We start from the raw sequence: 24,649 nt of genomic DNA, 5'->3' as shown, positions 1-24,649 counted from the left end.
GCTGTCACTCCGAAAGGGTGGGGCTTTTTTTTTTTTTTTTTTTTTTTTAAAAAAAAGGCCAATTTCCAGGCAAAGCCCGGTACCCGCGCGGGGCACTGTGGCGCTGGTCTCCGCGCGGATGCAGCCCTGGTGGAGCGGCGGGTCCTCCGCGCGCCCGGGCCCCGCGTCTCCGCCGCCGGCCCCGAGCCCCGCGCGCCCGCGGCCCCCCAGTCGGGCCGGGCCGGGGGGGCTGCGGCCGCCAAACTTCGGCGGCGCCGGCGCGCGCGATCCCCGGGGCGCGGCGGGGCGGGATGGGGGCCGTGCGCCCGCGAGCCCCGCGCCGCCCCGCGCGCCCGGCCGCCGGGCCCGGAGCCCCCGCGCCGCCCCCGCCGGTGCCTAGGGCGCCGCAGCCCCGCCGCCCCGCCGCCCGCGCGCGCTAACCCGCCGGCCGCGTCCCCGCGCTCTCGGAGCCGCCCTTTTTGGGCCAACGGGAGGCCGGTCCACGCTCGGGTCCGCTGAAAGGGACCAAATCCCCGCGGATTAAAGTAAAAATATCCGGGTGTGGGTCAGGGGGGGGTTCGCCTGCGCGCGCCGGGCTCAGGAGGGCAACTCCGGGGCGCGCGGCGGCGGCCGCCCCCGGCCGGCCATGGACCCGCGGGAGGGGCGCGCAAGGCCCCGCGGCTGGTGGCGCCCGTAGCCGCTGCTCCCGGCCGCGCAGCCCGCACCGGCCTCCAGGGCGCGGCGACCGTGTCTCCTTCGCCCGGACGGCTCCAGGGAGCGGAGGGTCTGCTCTGCGGGCTCCGGGATGTGTCCGTCCGAGATGGGGACCCTGTGGCACCGCTGGTCCCCGGTGCTCATCAGCCTGGCCGCCCTGTTCTCCAAAGGTGAGGGGACCCCGCGCTTCCTCCGGCCCCGGGACTAACTTTGCCGGGAGTGAGTGCGTGGGAGTGCGCGCGTGGCCGGGGGCGGCTGGGACGGAGGGCGTGGGTGTGCGGCTCGCGCGTGTGTGAGCGCGTGTGTGTGTGCTCGTGTGCGCGTGTGTGTGCACGTGTGTGTGTGCTCGTGTGCGTGTGCGCGCGTGTGTGTGTGCGCGCGCGCGTGTGCACGAGCGCGTGCGGCGCCAAGGTCCGCGGCCCCTTTGCTGCAGGTGCCTCCCGGGAGGGCCGGGGGGAGGGGGAGACATCGGCGTGTCCACCGTGTCCACCGAAAGCGCTGTCGGGGCGGCTGGAGACCCTGGAGGGGGGAGGCGGGCAGTGGGAGGGCTGAGCTGGGGGTCCTGGAGCGGGATTGGAATGACCTGGGGCGGGGGCAGCTGCAATTGGATTGTACTTTTCCCCCAGCCACTGACCTATAGGAGACGATCTCCCAGCGGCCCGGGTGCGGGAACGCGGCCCGGCCCCGGAGGCTGCGAGAACGCGGCACGGTTAGCGCCCCGCCTCCGGCCTTCCGCCCCGCGCGTCCCGCCGGCATCCGCGCCGGGTGCCAACCCTAACTTGTCACCGGAGTTGTCACAGCGGGGCTCTGGCGTGAAGCTGCGCGGACAGGGCGATGCCTCCCCCCTTCCCCGCTGTGAGCATCCGTGTCTGTCATTGGACCAGCCGGCTCCAAGCTCAGGATCCTGCCTCCTGGACCGTAAATGACGAGCTGCGCACAGGAGGCTGTGGAAAGTACCCCAGCTCCTTGTCGTGATGGCTGCAGGCTCTCCATCCGTGTGTGGTGCCCCCCAGCCTGTCCCCCGCCTCAGATCCGAGGCTAGACTAAGACGGGTGGCTCGCGGGGTTTGGCGCTGCTGTGGCTTAGGAAGGGGGCCCTGCTGACCCTGCCCTGCTGTCTTTTCGAGCCCAGTGGTGATGGGCTCACGTCCCCTGATTGTGAGTTAGAGCTGAGCCCCAGGACCTGGGCTTCCGGATTTGTCACCTGCCCAGGACGGGAGGGAGAGGTTGATGGAGTCGGCGATCTACCCCAGGCAGACGTGAAAAACCCAAGTCCACGGCTGCGGCAGCCCAGTGGACACACGTTCGGCTCCCAGGCATGTTTTTTATTGGTTGTCACTTGGCTTTATAACAGCAATAGGCTTCTCTGTTTTTATTAAGAAAAGTACAGAATGGCTTGTAAATCCGGCAGGAGCGTGGTGTGTTCTCGGTGGTGGGCATGGTTCTGTTACTGATTTCCTTTTTACTTTTTTAATCTTCACCTGAGGATGTTTTTTCCATTGATTTTTAGAGAGAGTGAAAGGGAGGGAGGGAGGGAGGGAGGGAGATGTGAAAGAAACACATCGATTGGTTGCTTCCCACACATGCCCCAACTGGGACTGGGGCTCGAACCTGCAACTCAGGTGCTTGCCCTTGACCAGAATCGAACCTGAGATCCGTCAATCTGATCCATGCCTCCATGTCTCTGGATCTGTTTTGTTCATCAGTTTATTTTGTTCATTAGATTCCACATATGCATGAGATCATGTGGTGCTTGTCTTTCTCTGACTGTCTTATCTCACTTAGCATAATACTCTCCAGGCCCCTCCACGCTGTCCCAAAGGGTAAGAGATCCTGCTTTTTCACAGCTGCGTAGTATTCCCTGGTGTGACTGTCCCACAGGTGTTCTGTCCACTCATCTGCGGATGGGCCCTTGGGCTGTTTCCAGATCTTAGCTGTTGTAAATAATGCTGCTGTGAGCATAGGGGAGCATATATCCTTTCTGGCTGGTGTTTCGGGATTCTTGGGGTATACCCCCAGAAGCGGGGTCACTGGGTCAAAGGGCAGCCATTACACTCAGTTAACCCATGACAAAGGAAGCAAGAGCATACAGTGGAGTAAAGACAGCCTCTTCAGTAAGCGGTGCTGGGAAACTGGACGGGCCCGTTGGAAAGGATGTTTGCTGGGAGCAAGCGCAGGCACACGGGCACTCACACAGCCCCAAGCGCCTGATTTGTCTGGTGCTGATGGAAAGATGGAGATTATCATCAAATGTCACGTGTCTGCTTTAGCGAATTGTTTTTACTGTATTTCCTTAGTTCTTTACAAAATAATATGGAAAACGGTTGCTGAAAAGGGCCCTACAGAAGCTGGGCGGCCAATGAAACGGCGATCTTCCACTCTCGGGGGGGTGTCCTAATTTGAAACCCAGCAGGCAAATGGTCCCTTGTCCTCTAATATTTCGCAGTTAGAGGGAACTTTCTCTTCCGGCCCAGTTGACGGCTGTCAGCACAGAGCTGCCCCCCCCCACCCCCGAGAAGCCGTTCATCCTTGGGCCGTTTGTTTAAATGTAATGTAAGCTTTGTTTTCCACAACTGTAATTGTACAGAGTCCTTAATTAGATGTAACAACGAGGCACAATAGAAATCACTGCTGTGAATAAATATTTGCATTATGGCTGTTAAAGGCAGCATCCGGACGCACAATTGCGTGTCTGTCTTACAGGCGTTTAGTACTTTGAAATGTGATGTTGGGGAAATGACTGAGAATTCTGTTGATAGGGAGGCAGAGCAGCGCCCATGATGTTACATTTTCAGGGGAGCAGCATCGACCGTAGAAGGGGAAACAGAGAATTTGATGTAGGGCCATGTAAAAGAAGCTTACGAACGAGGTCTGTCCCCTCCCGCACCCCCGTTCTGCTACCTGATTCCAATAGCTGGAGTGTTCGGCTGGGTTTTCTTAATTAGCTACTACACATCAGGGAGCTGCATTTTGCCTGCAGCTCAGACAAATGTAACCTTAAAGCAACACGGAAAAACAATTTTCAAGATGTTCTGCTATTAGAGATAGCCTCACATTTAAACTTTGGAAAGGACACGAGCTTGCAGGGCGCGTCTAGGCCAAATGTCACAGTTTTACTGTCCCGAAGTCATCTTCCCAGAATTGTTTCGGGTGGAGAAGGAGGCTTTCAATAGGAAAAGGCCGTCATCAGGGTTCTTTCACAGTTTCAATGTAGAAGCGGGCCTGGGAAACTAAAGGATGTGTCAGAAATGTCATGCCCTGGGTGGCGTGGTTCAGTGGTTAGAGAGTCAGCCTGTGCACCAGAGGGTCTCGGGTTCAATTCCCGGTCAAGGGCATGTACCTGGGTTGCAGGCTTGATCCCCAGCCCGGATCAGGGTGCATGAGGGGGGCAGCCAATCAATGTGTCTCTCACATCGATGCCTCTCCTCCCCCCACACCTTTGATTTTACAATAGAAAGGAACCTCTCACCCATCTAGTGCCTTATTATGACTCATTTCACCAGGTATTGAAACCTCCACAGTCCCCCAAAGCACAACCAGATGATGCCTCCACAAGACAGCCTCCCCCCTCCCCCCATAGCTCCTGAAGAGGCTCATTTACTAAAAGAGGTTTACTTTTTATTTAAAAAGTTTCTTTACAAAATGCGTCATGTATTCATGTTGCTCTGATCGTGTGGCCATCCTGATTGTCATAAAGATGTTGACTACCGAGAATCCGAGGGCAAGAAGAAATGGAAACTACTAAGCTCAATACATGCACGTATTTTTGTTGTGGGAAGAGATAATAGGACGAGGGATACATCGATTTCAAGATTAAAAAGCATGTTAGGAGTTAGGATACAATCCTGTGAGGGAAGGGGATTGGAAACATAAATCCGGGGGGAAGGGAACATTGTAACATTTCTGATTGTTAACCAGGAGCTTTTCATGGGTCTTATAAATGGATGGTGGTGGGTGTCGAGCCTTCCTGTTATTTATAATTCCAATGGATACATTTAAAAGAATGATGTAACCATTTAATTTTAAATGTCAAGATTTACAATACGCTAGACACTTTATCCTTAGCAACTGTTGGAGCGGATGAAAAATATCAGGTGTCAATTTTTAAATGTGCAAATGGATACACAGTTTTTAAAAGTTTTCTCTTAGCAGTTACAGGAGCAATAGTCCTGAAAGACTACTGTTCTCAGCCTGGGTTACACACTAGAAACCTGTCCAGATTTCCATCCCTCCTCTGCCCAAATCATACTGCAGACCAAGGAAGTCAGAAGAGTCCGGGGTCAGACCCAGGCGCCTGGAGTTTTAAGAGCTCTGCTGATTCAGATGTGAAATCAAGGCTGGGAGCCGGAGCAAAGCCACCGGAGGCAGGTGTCTGCCTCTGTGTGGAGCGTTAACGCTGTGATTCTGAACCCCACCCTCACCCCGCCGACCTGGGGGGCCAGGCAGGTACCTGCGGGCTCAGCCCACCTACAGGACAGAACAGGGCCGGGCACGGAGATGCCATAGGTGACATCGCTCATCTCCAGAGACCGGCACTGTAACCACGAAGGCAGAGCGAGTGTTATTACCGACCGTGGGAAGGCGAAGGCCCTGCTGAGAATCCCAGTCGTGTCCCAGAAAAGAGAGGTCAGGGAGGGATGCCAAGAACTCGGGGCGGGGGTGAGCCTTTCACTGTGGGGGCGCACGTGGCCGGCAAGGGAGGGGCTGGGCGTCTGGATACACAGTCACTGTGTATGTGAGTGTTGCATCCGAGTGGGACATCCATGTTCTGCAAAGGGGGCTCTGGGCCCAGAGGAGCAACACCCTGTTCACATAAGTCAGCTTTCAGGGATTTACAGACGCAGACAGGGAGGTCATCGATCACGTCACCATCTTATCTTCCTGGGCAGGGATTTCCCGGAGCCAGTCCCCGTTCCCAGGCTGGTCGATTAGGTTCTGTGGGCGCAGAGGGTCTCCGTTCTCAGAGCGGAGCGGACAGGAGCGGACGCCGCGTAGGGTCCCGGACTCCAGGCTGCGGCATCGGGCTGGGGTTGGAGATGACTCCGTGCGGCCTCCCACGCGGAGGGGACCCTGCGTGGCCCCCAGGAGAACGCGGGACGCTCAGAGGGAAACAGCCGCCTCTGTGCCCATTTGCAGGCACCCGGGGGCCCACTTTCCAGAAAGGCCCGTCATCGCCGCCTCACGCTCTGTGGGGAGGTGGCAAGGTGGGGCTCGAGGTTATAGCCGTGTGTGCGCGTGTGTGCATGTGTGTGCGTGCGTGTGCGTGCGTGTGTGTGCACGTGTGTGCGTGCGTGTGTGTGTGCGCGTGTGTGTTTGGCTAACGGGCAGACTCCGGCTGCTGCCCCCAGCCCCGTGCCTGCCGTGTTAACTGCGCCTATTTGCCGCTGACTGGGAAGCAGATGGAGCAGCAGCTCCGTGACCTCGCCTGTCCTTCCCATTTAAGGATGTCTCTCAGCTGAGCTGTGGGGGAGGAAGGCGCCCCCTCGCTCCGTCGGCAAGGTCCTCGCAGGGTCAGCGCCGGCGGCTGGATCGGGCCCGACGCGTGTCCACGGAGTGGCTGGGATTCGGGAAAGGTCACGGAAACCGCTCTCGGCTCATCCCCCCGCCGTGTGGTTCTCCACGTGTGTTTGCGTCTTTCCACAGCCGACGGTCCCCATTCCAGCTCCGCCCTGGAATGATATTAATAGTTTCCTGTTCCTCACAAGGTCAGGAGGAGGCTGTTTCTTCATAAAGAGACGCCTGGCTCCGGGGCCGGGCAGGGGACCCGCTCTCATCACGGTGGACACAAGCTGTGTCTGCACACTCAGCCTCCTCTCCCACCTCTCTCAAGGGCATCCCGCTCCTTTCGGGGACCCACCTCTCCCCTGGATCGGTCCACATAGTGAGCTGTTTCCAGAGGTGGGCACGCGGACCAGGACTGAGGCCACCTGGCCACAGAGATGCGGTTGAAGATTAGCACCGGATCCAAAGGCGACGCAGACTCGTGACTTTTGGTGGAAACCCTGGAAAAGACAGCGTCACATTTTTGGGGGGATGCGTAGCAGTAAGGATGATACGAGGCAGAGCTGCCAGGAGCTGTCTCGCCGAGGGCAGCAGTGAAGCCGACACAGACACAGAGAGAGGGCTCGCCTGATGGGCGAGCTGAGGCTTGATCCAGCCATGCCTGAAGCTGTTCCCCAGAGCCGTTCAGTTACATGAGCCAATGAAGTCTCTTTTTTCCCCCTGAAGCTGATATGACTGAGGTTTGTGTCGCTTGCTGTTGGAAGAGCCCTGAGTAAGATGCTCGTGAACGGAGCGGTGAGAGCCGTGAGACGTCCACTGCCCCTCAAACTGGCTTCCAACAAGCGAAAATTCACGCAAACACGAGGGACCCGCTTCTGTCGACCTGCTCGCGTTTCCCCTTATTTCTCTGGTTTCTGGAGCGAGACAGTGAGCGACCTGCGACCAGGGACTGCGTTCTGTGTCTCTCGAATGGAGTGTCCGCATTTTAACGGCCTCCATGAGAACAGAGCCCGGGAACACATTCCAAGCTCTTGTAAATAATGAATGAGAATGGATGGGAACACGGACGCTGATTAAATTGGAAATCTCCAGGCCAGAGTTAACGATGTGGCAGCTGGCGGGTCAAACGCTGCCCGCGGACATGTTGGGTTTGATCAATAGAATGCCGTTGTTTGCTTAATTGCTTTGTCAACATTTTCAAATCAGGAGAATTAACATGAATCTGGATTTCTGGCGTCTGCTGAAATGGGGGCGCTCTGGCTGGGCTGGTTTTCCCAGGGGCCCTGCTCAGCGGGGGTCCCCTCCCTAGATGAGGTCTGCCTGCCTCGCACCCCGCACCCTGCCATCCTCAGTGGGTGCACCTCTGCGCTGCACCCAGGCCACCAGGCAGCCACGACGGCAATGCCCGTCTCCCGACTGTGCCCGCTGGACATCCGTGTGTGTCCTCACTCTGACATTTGTCTTCATGCCAACCCTCAAGGCGTGTGAGTCAGGACAACGCTGTTTTGTTTTTTTAAATTTATTGATTTCAGAGAGAGGCAGGGAGAGGGCGAGAGAGAAACATCAGTGATGAGAGTCATTGATCGGCCGCCTCCTGCTCGCCCCCTGCTGGGGATTGATCCCACGTCCCGGGCCTGTGCCCTGACCGGGAGTCGAACCTCGATCTCCTGGTTCATAGGTCGATGCTCAACCGCTGAGCCACGCCGGCCCGGCAACCACGCTCGTTTAATCCTGGTGGGTGTGAGTCCGTAGTTTATCTGCTCGCCCGTCCTGTCTGTAGAGGAGGTGACCGGGGACACGCTGGTGAGGGGTCTGGAGAAGCCAAGTTCACGCCGGTTCAACGTGTCGCCATTGGAACTGGGGGTGGAGAGAGCCAGGGTGCTCGGGGTCCCGCCGCCCAAACTTCCAGCCGCTCAGACAGACCAGCTCGAATTCCCGTTGTTTGTATAGTGACTCGGGCAAAACAGTCTGGTTCTGTGTTAACTGTCCTGGTTTCTGCCCTGATCGGACTGCGGCCAATCGGGAGCGGTGAGGTCATGACAGTGGGGACGGCTCTCCCCCTTGGCATTGCCAGTGAAGGAAGCACCTCATTTTCAACCCAGCTTCCGAGACAGGCTCGGCAGCCTGCCACTCACACTCTAGCCGGAGCTAAAAATGACAGTGGCTTTCATGGGACACAGCCCGTATTTGTCTGACGACCAGCCTGTTTCCCGTTCAGAGTCCAAGCTCCTCCCCGGTTCTCGGCGCCTCAGTCGCCCGAATGAATGGATGGATGAATGGCCATGATGCCCGCTGACAACCGCCTGGATCTCCGCCATCGCCGGGAGGTGGGCCCGGGTCAGCCAGCACCCTCCTTCCCGTCCAGACGCGGGCGTGTCAGGGCGTGCTTCCGTCTGCTCTGCCACTCGCCTGCTCTGACATTTTTTTTTTTCTTTGTACTAAGCTCATCTTGCTGAGTCTCGAAGCGTCCAGCCTCTGGCCTAGGCTGTGTCAGTGTCCACCAGTGTTTTATTTGCTTACAGTGGCCCCGGTATGTGCCATGCTGGGACACGGCTCGGTGAAGGGCTTTTGAATCGCAGCCCCCCCCCCCCCCCCCCCCCCCCCCCGCTGCTCTCTGATTACCCCCCATGTCCCCTCCTGATGGAATTCAGATAAACAGCTCCCTGGCGTGAAAAGCCCTCTATTAGATTTATTTCTGAATTGTTCAAAGATGGCAGCTAGGATGTGACAGGAAAGGCCTAGCTGATGGTCCTCCGCGGCCTCTGTGAATTAGCTGGACCTGCTGGAAATGGAAGGGCCGGAAAGGACTGAGCCAGGGCTGCGAGCGAGGGGCGGAGCAGCCACAGAGACACCTGTGCGTGCAGGTGTCACACCTGCGCAGCCCCCTCGGGAACACCTGTGGCTCCTGAGGCAGAATCTGTTTCCTATTAACTCATTGGGTATCAAGATCCCCGCATGTCCCCGGCGAAGATGGATGTCTCTAAACTGGCTGCTGAACCTGAAAGGCCCCACTGATCTGGGGCTGGGAATGGGGGGGGGGGTGAACACATCGGGGTGTTGCGGCTTCGGGAGCCTTCGGAAGCTGGGTGGAGCACGCCTAGGCTCATGCCCCTGAACAGTCGAAGCTTTGTCAAAGTATCGTTTTCTAAAAGGTAAGACGCTCCAGAGAGTTAAAAAATTTCAAAAGTAACATTGTCTCAAGAGGTTAAAAACACAGTGTAACAAAGTAAGCGAGGCTCAAATGGTTACTTAGGTGGCTAGGGAGGGAGCGGGTGGCTGGGTCTAGCCGGTCACAAGGTAATTTTGAGAGACTCCAAGACCTATTTTTTCCTATAAACTGAAATGCAGAAGAGGTTAGGCCCTGTGCTCTGAGGTTTCCTTTCCCACAAGACAAATCACTTGCCTCTCTCCGGGATGAACGTCATTTGGAAATAATCGGTCTTCCACAGGTTGCCGCGCGCACGGAGTCTGGGCCCCAATCGATGCTGAGTCTTCCGAAGCTCCCTCTCCCCAGGGGCTCCTGTGACATTTTGGGGGGCTTGGCAAATGTCCAAGCATGACTGGAAAGGGCAGGCAGTCGTTTTTTGGCCTTATTTCCAAACTGTGCGTAGTTTCTCTGAGTAGGTTGTGTTCTTTACGTCCCACAGAGGCAGCTGGGATGATGGAAAGTTAGCAGGCTGCAGAGTAGGGCATGGTGACCGGGGTGACCTGGGGTGACCTGGGGTGAACCTGGGGTGACTGGGGTGACCCGGGCAATGAGGGGTGTGCATGGGCAGGATGGCTGGTTGCCGGGGTATCTGCTCGGTGGTTCTTGGACTCCAGGAGGTATGGAAACCTGTGTTTGAGAGTGTCCACGAAGCCTCGGTTCTGTGCGTTATCGGGAACGCTTTTTGGAATATGGAATGTCTAGGATCTCTCCATCTAAGGAAATCAGAAAATACCCTAAAAAGGCAGCCCCAGTATATTCTGGACCTGCGTCTTGCTTCAGGCCATTTTCGAGTTCTTTAAAAACCCTCGCCTCTGTGCTGTGGAGGGTTTATTTGGTAGAGTTACGGCGTCAGTCTCTCCATGAAATCGCCTCCCCTGGGGGACTCGGCCACTCTATCGCCGGTGCCTGTAGCTGCAGCCTGAGCGGGATGTGGGAGACTCGGGAAGGGGGGAGGCAGAGAGGGGGGCTCTCCCCGAAGGTGCGGAGAAGCAAACGCTCACAGGGGAAGAAAAACAGAATCAGAAAGCAAGGCCAGCTCCTTGGGGGTCGCACTGCTCTACACCTGACCCGAGATGCAGCCACCAGGCAGCCGCCGAAATCAACCTGAGCCCCAGAGAGACCCGCCGCTGCTTTCAGACCTGACACGAAATAGCTCCAGGCGTTCAGTCGGGGATCTTCGTTTCAAAACTCAGATCTGCGCGTACAAGGGAATTCCAGGCGCTCCCACCACACCAAAAGCCTTGCCACGCGCGGGAACATTTTTCTCCTGCTGTTAGGCACGTTGGCAAACATCCCCGCCTGTTAGGTGAGCCTGGCAGTGGGGTGCGCGGGGGAGGGCGGGGGGCGCCGGCCGTGGCCTTGTTCAGATGCCATTCAGCTCCAAGGGGGCCTTTCAGCTCTGCTTGTTTAGCTGCTGAATCTGAACAGTCTCTGACCCCGTTCCCTTGTCCGCCTGACGGGCGTCCTCAGGTGGCAGCCACAGGGGTGCTGCGAGAGTCAGAGGGGGCAACACGCATGGGGCTTGGCAAGGCGGTGGCCTCGGCAAAGATCAGCCCCTCCCTGCTGTTGACCCCTGAATACACCCCTTGCGGTTAATGCGCTGAAATTCAGGACCAGAGCCCGCGGCTCTTTCCCACCGAGGCCCCGCAGGCGCCCTCCTGCCGGGAAAGCCGCTACCCGGGGGGCCGCCTGCCCTGCGCTCCCCTTATAAAGGGGTCCCCGGAATCCTGCTTCAACCAATAGGCTGAGACCTGCCCTGTCCAATTGGAGCTGCGTAGCTCTAGCCTCATTTGCATCCTTCCTGACCAATCAGAGAGTCTCCGTGACAACCAATCAGGACAGTGCAACTTGGGCCAATCAGACTGTGTCAATTAGGATCCTTCATTTGCATAAAAATGAACCAATCAGGGACCAGGACAGGCACTTGCTCTATAAAAGCCCACCTCCCGCTGCGTCTGGCAGGTTCGCGTCTCTCCGGTTGCAAACTCTGTGCTGGGTTAAGGTCTCTCCTCTCGCTGCACCGGGGGCTGGGGACTCCTGTCGGCATTGGGTTGGGGGCGGTGACCTTTCATTTTGTCCCCATGACTCTAAATGAGAAGTGGGAGGACTGGAAGTAACTAAAGTGAGGAGACAACCCCAAGAAAATGGCCTCAATTGCCCACATTTCCCCCAAAATAAAACCTGTTATTTTTATTTTTAATTTTTATTTTTTTAAAAATATATCTTTATTGACTTCAGAGAGAGAAACATCAATGATGAGAGGGTCACTGGGGATAAAACCTTTCGTTTTTAGGTGGCGATTCTGCACCTCTACCCAGGGCACCCTGTTCCTTGCTAAGGGGCACGTAGGCTCTTGTGCCTTCTTAAGATGCTTTTCTACATTTTTCCTCATTGGGGGGAAAAAAGTCTTTTTTGATTTTTAAATCTTCCTGCTGCTGGGACCCACTTATCACAACAAGCCGGTTTTATCTGCAGACTAAGTTCAAGTATTTACGTTCCGGGTGGCAGTTCTGTCTATAGATCAAGGAACAAAAATCTTCTCTTCTGTGTCCCGGCTCCTCCCCGTTTCCTGTAAAGGCAGATCCTTCAGGGCCCACGGATCTGCCGCGATAATTTTCAAAGGAACCCGGAGGAAATAATCTTTGAGTCAAATACAAAGCAGGAGGAGAAACCCTCCTGGAATGACCGGGGGCTCGCAGCTGCTGGAGGTAACTGAGCGCATCCAGAGCCCAGCGACGAGGCAAAGTCACAGGTTACATGTGACGCTGCTCGTGTGGAGCAGGCAGGTGCCGGGTTCAGACCAGATTATTTGCTTAATGTGTGTGTGTTTTTTGGTAAAAATTATTTTATAATAAAAGTGTATATTATAAATATAAATGAGAAACCAGAACTATAAAAAGTTGCAACAAATTAAACAATGGAAAAAACCCCTATAATCATCATCATGATGATTATTTAGCTTTCTTATAGCTTATTGTAATTTTTATTAACAGGACTGGACACCTGCTTACCCCATAGACTAGCCCTGAGGTCATTGCTTCTGTCCTTTTGGGGGACTTCTCATTTGCACGTAATTAATATTTTGGTTTTGCCCTTCACCTTCTGGCCTCCGGTCGCTTTCGTTTCATTCCTTCTCCGCGTTGCCTCTGAGTCGTCACGTCATCAGGAGGAGGGAACTTGGGGCACAGGTTGGAGACACGGCTTGGGCGAGGGTTCCGGCCGCAGCCACACTTGGTGCTTGTTGTCATCGGAGAGGAGGCCGGAGGGACAAACGGCAAGACGGGCGGCCTCCTGGCTGGAAAGTTCTCGCCGAGGCCGGCGGGACTCGAGGTTGATTAAAGTGGGATTTCATCATCTCTCAGCTCTGAAGGAGCGAAATAAAGTCACCCGATCTAATTAGCCCCCCTGATGGGGGCTCTGAAGCTCCGGCCCAGGCGGTTTCTTTCTCTCTTTCCCATCTTAGACGCGGGTTCCAGGCTGTGTGGCTCTTCTCTCCTTCCCGCGGAGACTCGATGCTCTGCTGGGGCGGCTGTGTGTCACCCAGCGTCCTGAGGACCTGTGTGGACTCATTAGTGAGCCTTTTAAAAATGGTAACTTTAGCCCTGGCCGGTTTGGCTCGGTGGTTAGAGCTCAGGCCCAAAGACAGAAGGGTCCTGGGTTCGATTTCGGCCGAGGGCAGGGACCTCAGCTGCAGGCTCGGCCCCTGTCCGGGTGCGTGCAGGAGGCGACCAATTGATGTGTCTCTCACAGCAACGTCTCTCTCTCCCCCTTCCACTCTCTCTGACAAGCAATGGGAAAAAATATCCTCAGGTGAGGGTTAAAAAAAATAATAAAAATTATAACTATATATACATATAAGTGCATAGCGCATATATACTATGTAACCTATACTGTGTTACACGTGTATGTGTGTATACACTATGTAACCTATAATGTGTTACATATGTGTGTATACACTGTAACATATAATGTTACATATGCATGTGTGTATGCACTATGTAACATATAATGTGTTACATATGTGTACATGTACGTATATACAGGCTGTCCCCTCAAAATGTATACACACTTTTCCTGATAGCTCAATGAATGTTTCTTTTCAGATTTAACCCATTGGAATTGATAATTATTCAAAGTGTGTGTATATTTTTTTGGACACTCTGTATTTACTGTTTCCAAATTTGAACCTCTGCATTGCGATAAAGTTGGATGAGCTTAACCCATATTATTCTGTGGCCTCCCCCAGTTTATAACCACACAGCACACCCAGCTGATGGTCATTCCTCAATTTAGTGACATATCAGAGTGTTTAGTGAACACTCTGGGCGATAGGAAGCCTTTAGTGCGCGTGGGCCCTTGGACTCGGGACCGTCCTGGTTCCTTGTCACAGCGGCCCCCTAGGAGGCGCCTGTTCAGTGTTGTCGGGAGAGGGACCGGGGCGCAGAGAGCGTCAGAAGCTCGCAGGTCCCAGGGGAAGGGCCCAGCTGGGTCCACGCCCGGTGGTGGCTGAAGATGGGCCGCTTCCCGAGCCCCCTGCCAGGCACAGCCCCGCGCTCCGGGCCCTGTGGGACTGTGTCCGTGGAGTTGGTGGAGCCGCCCTTCCTGACCCTCCTTCCTGGCCTTCGGAGTGGATGGGGACCCACTGGAGTTCGAGTCGGGGCCCCACAGGTCGAGTGTGTGAACGTGCAGCCTCGGCCCGCCGGCGGAGGGGATGCTGACCTCGGGCCCGGACCAAGCCTGCCGTCCTTCCTCCCAGCCGCTGCGGAAGGAGGTCGGAAGGCGCCTCCCGCTCTCCCGGACACCTCGGAGCAGCCCCGTTTGCGTATTTTTATCTGGGCTGAGAAGTGATTTAGGGGCTACAGTATTGGCATCTCTGAGTTAATACCGGCCGCGCCCGTGGCTTTTAATCCTGATTTATGGCCATGTTTTAAGTCCAGGGATCCAGCGTAGCAATTTCTGTAATGGAGAGAGCCGCCCACCGCCGCTCCCGAAGAGCGGGCCGGACGAGCCAAGTTTATTGGTTCATAAATATATCCGAGGTTAATACCTTCGTTTGGTGGGGCAGCTGTTTAATTTCAAGTCTGGGCAATGGCTTTATTTTTTTTTTCTGGAGAGAGAGAGAGAGAAATGATGTTTTGGCTTCCCGTGGGTGTGTAATTGCAGATGACAGATGCATTAGATTAGCCTTGGGGGGGGGTCTGGGAGCGCTGCGTCCGGCCTGTAAATTTTCCTAGACTTTTTCGCTCACAGGTGGCACCAGCCGCCTCGTGTGTATTTCACGAAGAGTGAGAGAGACCCGAGAACGAAGGTGCTGTCGCCGCCTGTGAGTCCCACACGGACACGGGGTGGGGAGGAATTGCCCATGTTTATGTTTTTGGTTAAAAATATTAACAGCTGCCCTGGCCAGCATGGCTCAGCGGTTAGAGCATCAGCCTGAGCACTGAAGGGTCTTGGGTTCGATTCCCGGTCAAGGGCTCGTACCTCGGTTGCAGGCTCCATCCCCGGCCCTGGTCGGGGTGCCTGCAGGAGGCGACCCATCGACGTCTCTCCCTCTCTCTCCTCCCCCAACTCTCTCTGAAAAAGCCGTGGGGGAAAAATATCCTCGGATTAACAACAACAACAAAAAAAAGTAACATCCTTGAGGATGAATTGTCTTTGGGAAGATGTCAGAAGAGACAATTATCAGAAAGTATTTGCCACAAATGTACATATCCCAGATAAGCCAGGCAGTGTCTGTGAAAACGTGAAGAATTGCTGCATTTAGGCAGCACATCTGTGCTGAATAAATTACGCACCATTTCCCCGGAGACGCCGAGTGTCGGTGGTCACACGCGTCGCCGTGATCGACAATGAACGAACAGCCAAGTCACCTTTTCTGTTTCCCAGCGAGCGTCTTGGAAACAAATTCCCTTCCCCTCCGGGTTAAGAATAGATCCCCCCCCCCCCGCTTTTATCTGCTCTTCTGCGCTTTGCAAGATGTGGAATCCATTAGGGGACGGAGCTGTTGGTAGCTGCCTTAATTTGCCTGTCGCAGCTACAGCGACGGGGTCGCGTGTTACCAGCTGCCCGCGTCTTCCGGTTTGCGGTCGCGAGTCTAGATGGTCGCGGGGCCGCGTGTGGGTAGCTGTGTGCGCCCAGCAGCAGGCAGCCAGCGAGTCGTCTTGGGCCAGCCGTTGCCTCTTTATGGTGCTGGGGGGGACCCTTTTCTGATTTTCATGAGCCCTGGGAGGCGTCCTTGGGCCGCAAGGAGCGCGGTGTGGCCGCCCTGTGGCTCTGTGAGCAGCTTGTTTGCCTGGTAAACAGCTGGTGGGAATAACCCTTCATTCTGGAAACGCACGTGTCCCGCGTGGTGGGGCAGGCCCTGGGCTCACACGTGCACGGTGCACGCAGCCATCTCGGTGTGTCCGGCGGGGTGGTCGTCTCAGGCCCCCGGGCCGGGACCTGGCCCTTGGTTTCTCAGCGGGGGGAGTCTCTGGACGGGAGCTGCGGGCACGGGGCAGCCGCTCCCTGACCGTGGTTCCCGAGAGGAAAGCGTCCGTCCCAACGTCTGAAGGAAAGGGGGGCCTTGCCCGCCTGGCTGGTGTGGCTCCGTCGATGGAGTCGCTGCCCCATGAACCGGGAGGTCAGGGTTCGATTCCCGGTCGGGGCACGTGCCTGGGTTTCGGGCTCGACCCCCTGTGGGAGGCGGGCAGGAGGCAGCCGATCGATGTTCCTCTCTCTCCCTTTCCCTTCCTTTCTCTCTAAAAATCAATAAAAATTCTTTAAAAAAAAAAACCCCAAAAAACTGACAGGCTGAAAGCACTCTACCAGGCATATCTAATTTTTAACGACGTGAGACAAAAAGGAATCTGTAAAGTCGACAAAGCAACAAACATGTTTTCTCCGTTTCCACAGTAAAATAAAATAACTACTCTCAGAAATTGTCCTCCTTAAAATCCAAAACTCCAACACGTTTTCCTGATGCACCGCGCACGCCCACAGCCCCGAGTGTGTGGCTCCCAAGCCCGACGCTCAGACAACCGGGGGCCCCTCGGAGCCCGAGCCTGTCCCCGTCTCGATGACCTGCTTGGACCTGGAACGAGCGCCGTGGACAAGGCGCCGGCGAGAAGCACCTGGAGACCTCGTGGGCAGTGATTTCCAGCTGCCTGTTGCTCCTGGAAGACGCACGGGCGGGCCGGGCGCCATCGGGCCGAGCTAATATGACTCAGTCACCCCGCTGGGGACCGTCACGCATGGCTCTGAAGACGCTTTTGAAAATTGTTTGCAAGCGGCCGGTGCACTGGGATGACTGGAGAGAACCTGAGAATTTTACGCCAAATGAAAGTTTTGAAGGAGCGGCTGTTAAAAATAGTGGCGTGGACCCCGACTTAGATGTGGCTGCGTGTGTGTCTGTTACTCCGCACCTGAGGGTATTTTTTCCAGTGCTTTTTAGAGCGAGGGAGAGAGAGAAACGTCGTGAGAGAAACACATCGATGAGTTGCCTCCCGCGGGTGCCCCAACCAGGGCCGGGGATCGAACCTGCGACCCAGGTACGTGCCCTTGACCGGGAATCGAACCCGTGGCCCCTCAGTATGTGGGTCGATGCCCTAACCGTTGAGCCACGCCAGCCAGGGCCAGGTGCGGCTTTATTTCTGTGTATTTGGGGACACGGCGCAGAACGGAGGGAGTCACTCTATTCCTAACACCGGGGAGCTTAAGCTTTTGTACATGTTTTTAAAAATTTTTTTATTTGGGGTCGGGGAGGGGCTTCTAGCACGTCCCTGTCCATTCCACCTGGACTTACCCACTGTCACGGGGCAGCTTCTCACTGCTGCAGCCGACAACAGGCCTGGGTGTGTGGGTACAAAGTACAAAGACAGCAATGACGGTTACACGCACACGCACACACACACACGCACACACGCGCACACACATGCACACACATGCACACGCACAGTGACTTCAGCAAAATAAGTTTGTTTCTCTCTCACGTCAACACCGCCCAGAGCGAAGCATCCCAGGGCGGGAATTGTGCCTCCGGGACCAGGAGGGAGCCTGGCTCCTCCCATGTTTTCCCACTGAGGCCCTCACGGTTCTCACGACACACGGTGGCTGCATCAGCTCCAGACATCGCGTCCAACGTCCAGCCAGCAGGAAGGACTGCGGACTACAGACGGGCACTTGCTTTTTGAGAACACAACTGGAAGGTCCCGTGGGACACACTGGCAGAGGCCGCGCCCGGCTACCAGGGGAGGCAGCTCTTATTCTAGGTGGCCCTGTGCTCCTTTTAAATCGGGATCCCATGGTTTTTTAGGAAGGAGGAAAGATATCGGGAGAGATCGAGGAAGGGCCCCGCCCATGTTCAAGCACAGCCGCGTGCTGTCCGGGGTGCGTCTCCATGGAGACCCTGCGCCCACCCGCCTGGCCCCGGGGCCCCGTGAATTATGACCCATGGGAAGGGGCAACTACACAGAGGGCGAAGCTCCAGGCAACGGCTGTCATCACGGAATTTCAAGCTTCCCCGAGCCCCCGACACCTGCTTCATAAATAAATAACTAAGAAGGACCTCGGGGCTATTAATCCAGGACCTTTTATCATCGTTAAATTGGAGAGAAAATTGAAACAGAGGCTGGAATCCCTCTTTGATCAGCAGCGAGGAGACGTTAACAAGCGTTTTTCCGGGCAGCGAGCTGATTAACACGAGGCTCCGAGGCTCCGTCGTGGTCTATCCCGTAGCAGCCGTTGTCCGCAAATGGGCCTGGCAAACGGTTTTCTGGATCCGTCGACGACGGGGTTGCCCGGCCGCTGTGCCTTTTGCTCCTGGCAGGTGCAGGCGGCCTGAGCTTTGTGGGCTCAAAGGCATATATGGGGGGGGGCAGTGAATGACAAACGGTTTCGTCAAAAGCTTTGTTCCTGCCCTGGCCGGCGTGGCTCAATGGTTAGAGCTTCGGCCTGATCCCCCGAAGGGTCTCGGGTTCGATTCCCGGTCAAGGACATGTACCCGTTTGCAGATTCCAGCCCCACCTGGGTCCGGGCACCTGTGGGAGGCAACCAACCGATGTTTCTCTTTCCCTCCCTCCTTCCCTTCCAATGGGGGAAAAAAATCCTCAGGTGGGGATTAAAAAAAATCATAATAAATAGTAGAGTCTGGTCTTTCTTGGCCCAATGTTCATGTCCTTTTGTCCTTGGAGGTCAGTGGCCATGAGGAACTCTGGGTCTCTGGACAGTTTATAAACAGCGACATCAGTGCTGGTTAAGTCCTCGGCCTGGTTCTCACACACGGAAGGAGGGGACTTGGCCCAACGCTGATACTACTCAGCTTTGCCGGGCATGAGGCCGGGCCCACAGGAGCCTGGGTCCCTTCTGGCTGCGAGTGGCTGGTCCCCCCGAGGGAGCGCCTGTCCCTGGCTTCTTGCTCGGACAGTTCACTAAATTGAATTTTACCACATTCCTGCCCTAGCCGGTGACGTCCTTAAGCAGCGAATGAAAGCAAGGCCCCGGCAGCCGCGGACAGAGGTGTCTGAGGAGGCACCTGCGTGTCCCTGGAGGAGAAAAGGGAACCCCTGACGCGCCCCCGGCCCCCCATCACCTCAGCGCAGCACCTCCCCGGCCGCAGAGGCTGGGCGCCTGGACCCGAGGGTCCCACCCGAGTGTGGAAACCGGGGGGCCCACCCATTAAAACAGAAAATGTGTGTGAGCCGCCGGCTCCTCTCACCCAGCGATTAAAAATGTAATCTTCTCGAAGAAAGCGCTGCATATTTGTTTACATTAATGTTAATAGCTTGCTAACTAATGATAAACGTATGATAATTTATTCCGAGTGAAATAAAGTGAGCCCCGAAGACAGACGCGGGCAAGCAGGGCTTACGCTCGCCAGAGTCAAGAGCCGGGCCATTAATAACCATATTGTTTCACCGCGGTGAAGATCCCTGTATGCAAATGATACGCGAGCAATATACAAACGATATGCAAAAGGATATGCTAATGACACGCAAAATGCCCACGGGGAGCCGAGCCCTGGCCAGGTGGGGGCCTCCGGAGCAGGAAATCCCGGCGAAGGTTCCGTGGGCCCATCTCACCCTCCTCGCCGAGGCTCCGAAGGGCCTGTCGCAGGGCGAGGGAAGGTCCTAGGACACCTTCCGGGGGCACGTTGGACGTTCAGGAGGGTCCACCTTCGCTTCCCCAGACGTAAACAGAATTAATAAAAGCTGCCAACTTGCCCGTGTTTAGGAATCATTAGGCCCAACTATTTCTGCGAATTTAGAAATCGTTGTCGCCATCGCTCACGTTAGCAGCTCTAACTGCAGGCATCTCGCACCATCTATCGGCGCCGGCAGCCGCCTCCCCGCCCTCCCGGTGCCCCAGCGCCACCCTGCGGGGCAGTTACTGTCCCGTCACTCGGATCCCGGCCACGAGAGTTATTGTGTGTGGCCGACGCCGGCGATGGGCCAGCCCAGAGCTAGGCCTCCCCCGTCGCTAACAGGGCCGAGGGAGGGAGATGAGAAGGACCCGCTTCCTTTTCTAAAAAATATTTATTGATTTTTTTAGAGAGAGAGGAAGGGAGAGGGAGAGAGAGAGAGAAACACCAATGATGAGAGGGGCCTGGATCGGCTGCCTCCTGCAGGCCCCCGACTGGGGATCGAGCCCACAACCCGGGGAAGGGGCCCTGACCCGGGTTCAAACCCTGACCTCCTGGGTCATAAGTCCGATGCTCGGCCATCTGAGCCGCACGGGCCTGGTGGGACGCCGGTGTCCCTGAGAGGGCCGAGCTGCCCGTCTGGAAGGACCCCCCTCGCAGCAGCAGGAGGCTCAGCAGCAGAAGGAGGCTCGAGCTCACGGCCGGGGAGCCCAGGGGGGCGTCCATTCCCCCCGGCCGGGGTCTCAGGGCTCCCGGGATGGAAGCCAGTCTGTGGGACGACCGGCACCGCGAGCCACCTGCCCAGGGGCCTGACTTGCCCAGGTCTTGGCTTCTGCGGAACCAGAGGGTTAACCCTCCGCCCCTTTCCCAGGCTCCCTGGGCCGGTTCCATGCAAATCACCAGCACAACACAGAATTCATCACGGCTCAGTTTTAAGGCTCATTAGTTGCCGATCTTGGATCTTGGTTTCTCACCGAGACCGAGGGGAATTTTTTCTCATTGTGGAGGGAGGGTCCAGGGAGTGCTCAGTATCCAGACTACGTGTGCGTGTCCATACACACGCGTGCACATACGTATCTGTGTCTCTCTCTATTCGTGTACATGCATGGAGGGTGCCCCAAAAAAGTATACGCACACTCTGAATAATTAGAAAGACGCTGTTTATTAAAATACGTTTCATTTTCAGAATTGAGCTGCCGGCTGTTGCAGTGTGTATACGTTTTGGGGGACATCCTGTATATTTGGGGTGTAGATCTATTTTTAACCATAATTGTGTGTTTTTATGGAGCGGTCGCTGCCCCTGGTGGCTGGTATGTGGCGAGAGGACAGGGTGGGGGTGGGGGGGTCCCCAGGGACCACTTTGCACAGAGCGCGACAGGCTCAGGCCTCTGGGAGCTTGACGCCGGTCACTTTTCCCGAGTTTCTCCTGCCCTCGCTTCTCGCTTTTACCACCCGTGTCCCTCCCACGGACGTGGCTACTTTCCCTCCCTTTGTTAATTGGCCTCCGGTTCTGTCCCAGAAACGCTGATGGCGGCGGAAACGTGGCAGCCACGGGAATACCTTAGGGACACGAGTGGGCGCGTGGGGCCGACCTGCCCTTTCCCTCCGGGAGCCCGCGCTGGTCCGTCTGTCCGTCCCTGGCGGGCGGGTGTGCAGGTGGTGCCCTCGGGGACGCCGAGCCCGAAGGTGTCTCACTCGCCACCGCGACCTGCCTGCCGTCGGTGCCGTAGCCCCTGGGACGGGACAGCGCGGCCTTCCCCGGGGGACATGGGACGAAGCCCACGGCGACGCCCGGCTTATTTTGCTCGGCTCTTCCATCCGGATGAGCCCGCAGGAAGGGGCTTAATCGGCCCAGAGGACGTTTGTGTCCACTCTCCCCAGGCCACAGAAAGGCCGCCTGTGTCCCCGCCTCGGGCTCTAACAAACCCCGAGTCTTCCCGGCCTTTCTGCCCACAGTGATGAAAGGAGCCCTGTGTCCCTCGCTCCTCTGCTCAGGGCGCAGCCAGAAATCCTGCGCGCTTGTGGGCACCCACGTCTCCTCCCTCCCCAGGCACGCTCGGCGAGGCCTGGCTGCGGCTGGCACCGGTGCCGCTGGTCCTGGCAGGTCCCGGACCCACGCAGTCTGCAGGGTGTGAGCCGTGCGTGTGGCCCCTGCGGGGTCCCACCGGCTCCTCCAGGCCCTGAAACGACTCCTAATTCTGTTAGAAACACCCAGGCCCTGCCCTGGCCGGCGTGGCTCAGTGGCTAGAGCGGTGCCCCCTGGACGGAAGGGTCCCGGGCTCGGTTCCAGCCCAGGGCACGGACCTGGGGTGCAGGCTCGACCCCGGCGTTGGTGGGGTGAGTGTGGGAGGCTGCCGACCGGCGTGTCCCTCACATCGCTGTTTCTCTCTCTCCCTTCCACTCTCTCTGAAAAGCCATGGAAAAAATACCCTCAGGTGAGGGTTAAAGAAGAATAAAAAGACTTAGGGGGGGAAACCAAGCAAGAGTTAAAACACTCTCCCAGCACAGTTAGCGGGGCGCCGTGCTCCCACGAGGCTCATAAATAGTCCCCGCGGGGACAAACGTGCCTCGTGGAACAGAAAACGCGCAGGAAACGTGCCCCCTTAACGTCCGCCGTTGAAACTGATGGCTCTAACTGTGCCGTCCCGCACTTGCCGGACGCCGCGTGACCCGAGAGGCGTGCGTCTGCCTTTTTTCAATTAACGCGTCAGTCTGCTCTTATGGGCTTTTTTGGGATTTTTTCCAAGAAAAAGGGAACATTTTGAATGATTTGAAGTTGTTTGAATAAATGTGCTCCCTGATTTGTGTAAGTCCAGGGCTCGGCCTGAAACGTTCTTACCGGAATCCCTGTGATTTAGAGGACATTGGAAAGGCCTGTGAAAGCCCAGCAACGCCTGTTTCATCAATTGGATTAAGTTTAGGGGAAAAGATTCTGATTTCAGATCCCAAAGACGCCTTGAAGGGCTCTGTTGGTTTGGAGGTGACCCGTCCGGGCTCTGGACTTGGTGACGTTCTTGGTATTGCTGCCCCTTTGGTCCCTTGAGGGGTCGATTCCGGCAGGTGGAAGAGATGTTTAGGGCGGGCGTGGGGAAGGGGTGGAGCTTCCAGGGCCTCTCTGGGTGCCAGGCTCCCCAAATCTCTGCTTTCACCAACCTGGGGCGCCTCCAGGCCTGGTCCTCTCGGGCTCTCGTGGGGGCCCCATTTCCCCGGCAGGATGGATTCGCTCTCTGCGTTGGTGACTGACAACTCCAGCCCCTCCCCAGAGGTCACGGGTGGGACAGGCCATTCCAACCCCCTAATCCCAGGGTCAGGTCCCCTGCCCAGCCCCCACCCTGAGGTGCTTCCAAATGTCACCACGACACTAACGTAACCAAGGAGGCCTTCACTGTGCCCTCGCCAGAAATTACAAGGGTTTTGGGAGCTCTGAGCCAGAAACGGAGACAAAAACCAAGAATCCGTTTCTTACTGCAAATCCCAGCCTCCCGGTGCCCAACCCCCTCAGCCCGAAATCCCCTGAGCGGCTCAGCTGGGGCGGCCCTGTCCTGTCCCCCGCCTGCAGCCCCGTCCCGGCCCCGCCTGCGGCCCTGGAGGCCCGAGTCCTAGATTAGCAGGCGGAACGTCCTGGTGGAACGTTCGCATCTTCGAGTCTCCGAAGGCTAATTGGATAGAGCTCATCTGGGCACCCGGGCTGCAGGCTGGCTCTACCCGGTGCTCTGATGCAGGAAAATCGACTTGCTGGGTTTTCTCGATGAAATTCCTGCTGCGGAGGCACCAGCCCCTTTCCTAGGATGCGAGAGGGGAGCAGCGTTCACCAGGGGCCACGTGACCCGGGCCTCCCGTTGCTGGAGGTTCGTACATTTGGGATTTTGAGTTCTCCTGCGGTGACGGTACATGTGCGTCGAGGTGTGTGTGTGTGTGTCGGGGGATGAATCCTGAACATAAACATTTAAAATATAACATTTGAATCCCTTTTTGACATTCCTTAATTTATGAAAGATTGAAGCCATCTGGGGTTTCCGCCACACCTGACAGGCTGGGGATACAACCCATTAAAATAAATCTTTGCAGTGGTGTTGGGGGCGGGGGACAGAGTGGTTGCAGGTTGATGTTTCTCTCATCGGGGAGGAAAAAATCTTCTTGTACCTTCTAGTTTCTTCCGCTGGTCTGATAATCACCCCAACGAGAGACAGATGCACAGGAGAAAACAGTGAGGGAATGAGCCGTGTAGGTGTCTGAACAAAGGCTCATCCGGGCGGAGGGCAAGGGATTTGCAAAGGCCCAGGTCCGGCGGCTGCTGGCCAGTTAGGGTCGCGGCGGAGAGGCCAGTGGCCGGACAGCCAGGGGAGGGGGTCAGATAGGTGTCAGCGGCCAGGGGGGCTCAGGGCAGGACACTGGCGTTTCCCCGGAAGGGACGGGAGAGCCTCAGGGGCACCTTGACAGGCCCGTGCTGGCTGCTGCCAGGGAGTGGGTGCCAGGCGGGAGCAGGGGCCATCTGGAGGCAGGTGAAAGGTGCTGCGGCCCCACAGGTGAGAGGAAGTAGTGACGTTTGCACGTCGTTTAGAGGACGCGCCAACAGGGCTGGGTGATAGAACTGGACAAGGAGCTGGAGACAGAGAGGAGGGTCTGTGACGGTCCCTGAACGAGGGAGGCCGAAGCTCTGTCCCCTGGAGGGGAGGCTGCAGGAGAATCTGCAGGTGGGAAGGGCCAGGTGCGTCGCCAAATGCCCTTCAATGTCCCCCCATCCCACCCCCCACTGTAGCTTCCTTCGGGTGTAAAGCACTTGCCCTCATCAGCTGAAGGACCGAACGCAGGATGGCATCTCTCGGCTCCCAGCGAGAATGGCTCCTGTGTATGTTAAAAAAACAGAATACAGTGTTTCTTTATTGAGAGAGAAAACGGAACATTCTTTGTTCAACACCACAAAGCGCCGCACCCCGCCGCCCACCCCGACACCTGGCAGTTCTGTTCAAGGCCCGGCCCTTCTTCAAGGATTTTGAATCTGATGACATCTTTCCGTCTCCAGTTCCACCGCCCTGGTCCAGGACGGTGCCGTCTTGCTTCCTCATTAGTCTCCTAACGGGGGGCCCAATTCTGATCCTGGCTCCCTATAAGCCACCCCCCCACTCCCCC

At 56.6% G+C, this 24,649-nt stretch overlaps 1 protein-coding gene across 1 annotated transcript in view; it reads left to right on the top strand.

Annotated features, from left to right (window-relative positions):
• Window positions 1-784: 784 nt before the first annotated feature.
• Window positions 785-24,649, top strand: part of TMEM132D (transmembrane protein 132D) — a gene marked incomplete at both ends in the record, with an annotated part of 85,525 nt that continues 61,660 nt past the window's right edge. The window contains one exon of the mRNA XM_081122785.1: window positions 785-863. Within this exon, the coding sequence (XP_080978911.1) occupies window positions 785-863 (79 nt within the window). The remainder of the gene's footprint in view (window positions 864-24,649) is intronic.

This window comes from Miniopterus schreibersii, assembly GCF_964146895.1.
Source record: "Miniopterus schreibersii genome assembly, chromosome: 20".
NCBI classification, from domain to species: Eukaryota; Metazoa; Chordata; class Mammalia; order Chiroptera; family Miniopteridae; genus Miniopterus; species Miniopterus schreibersii.
This window is presented reverse-complemented; position numbering and strand designations above follow the sequence as displayed.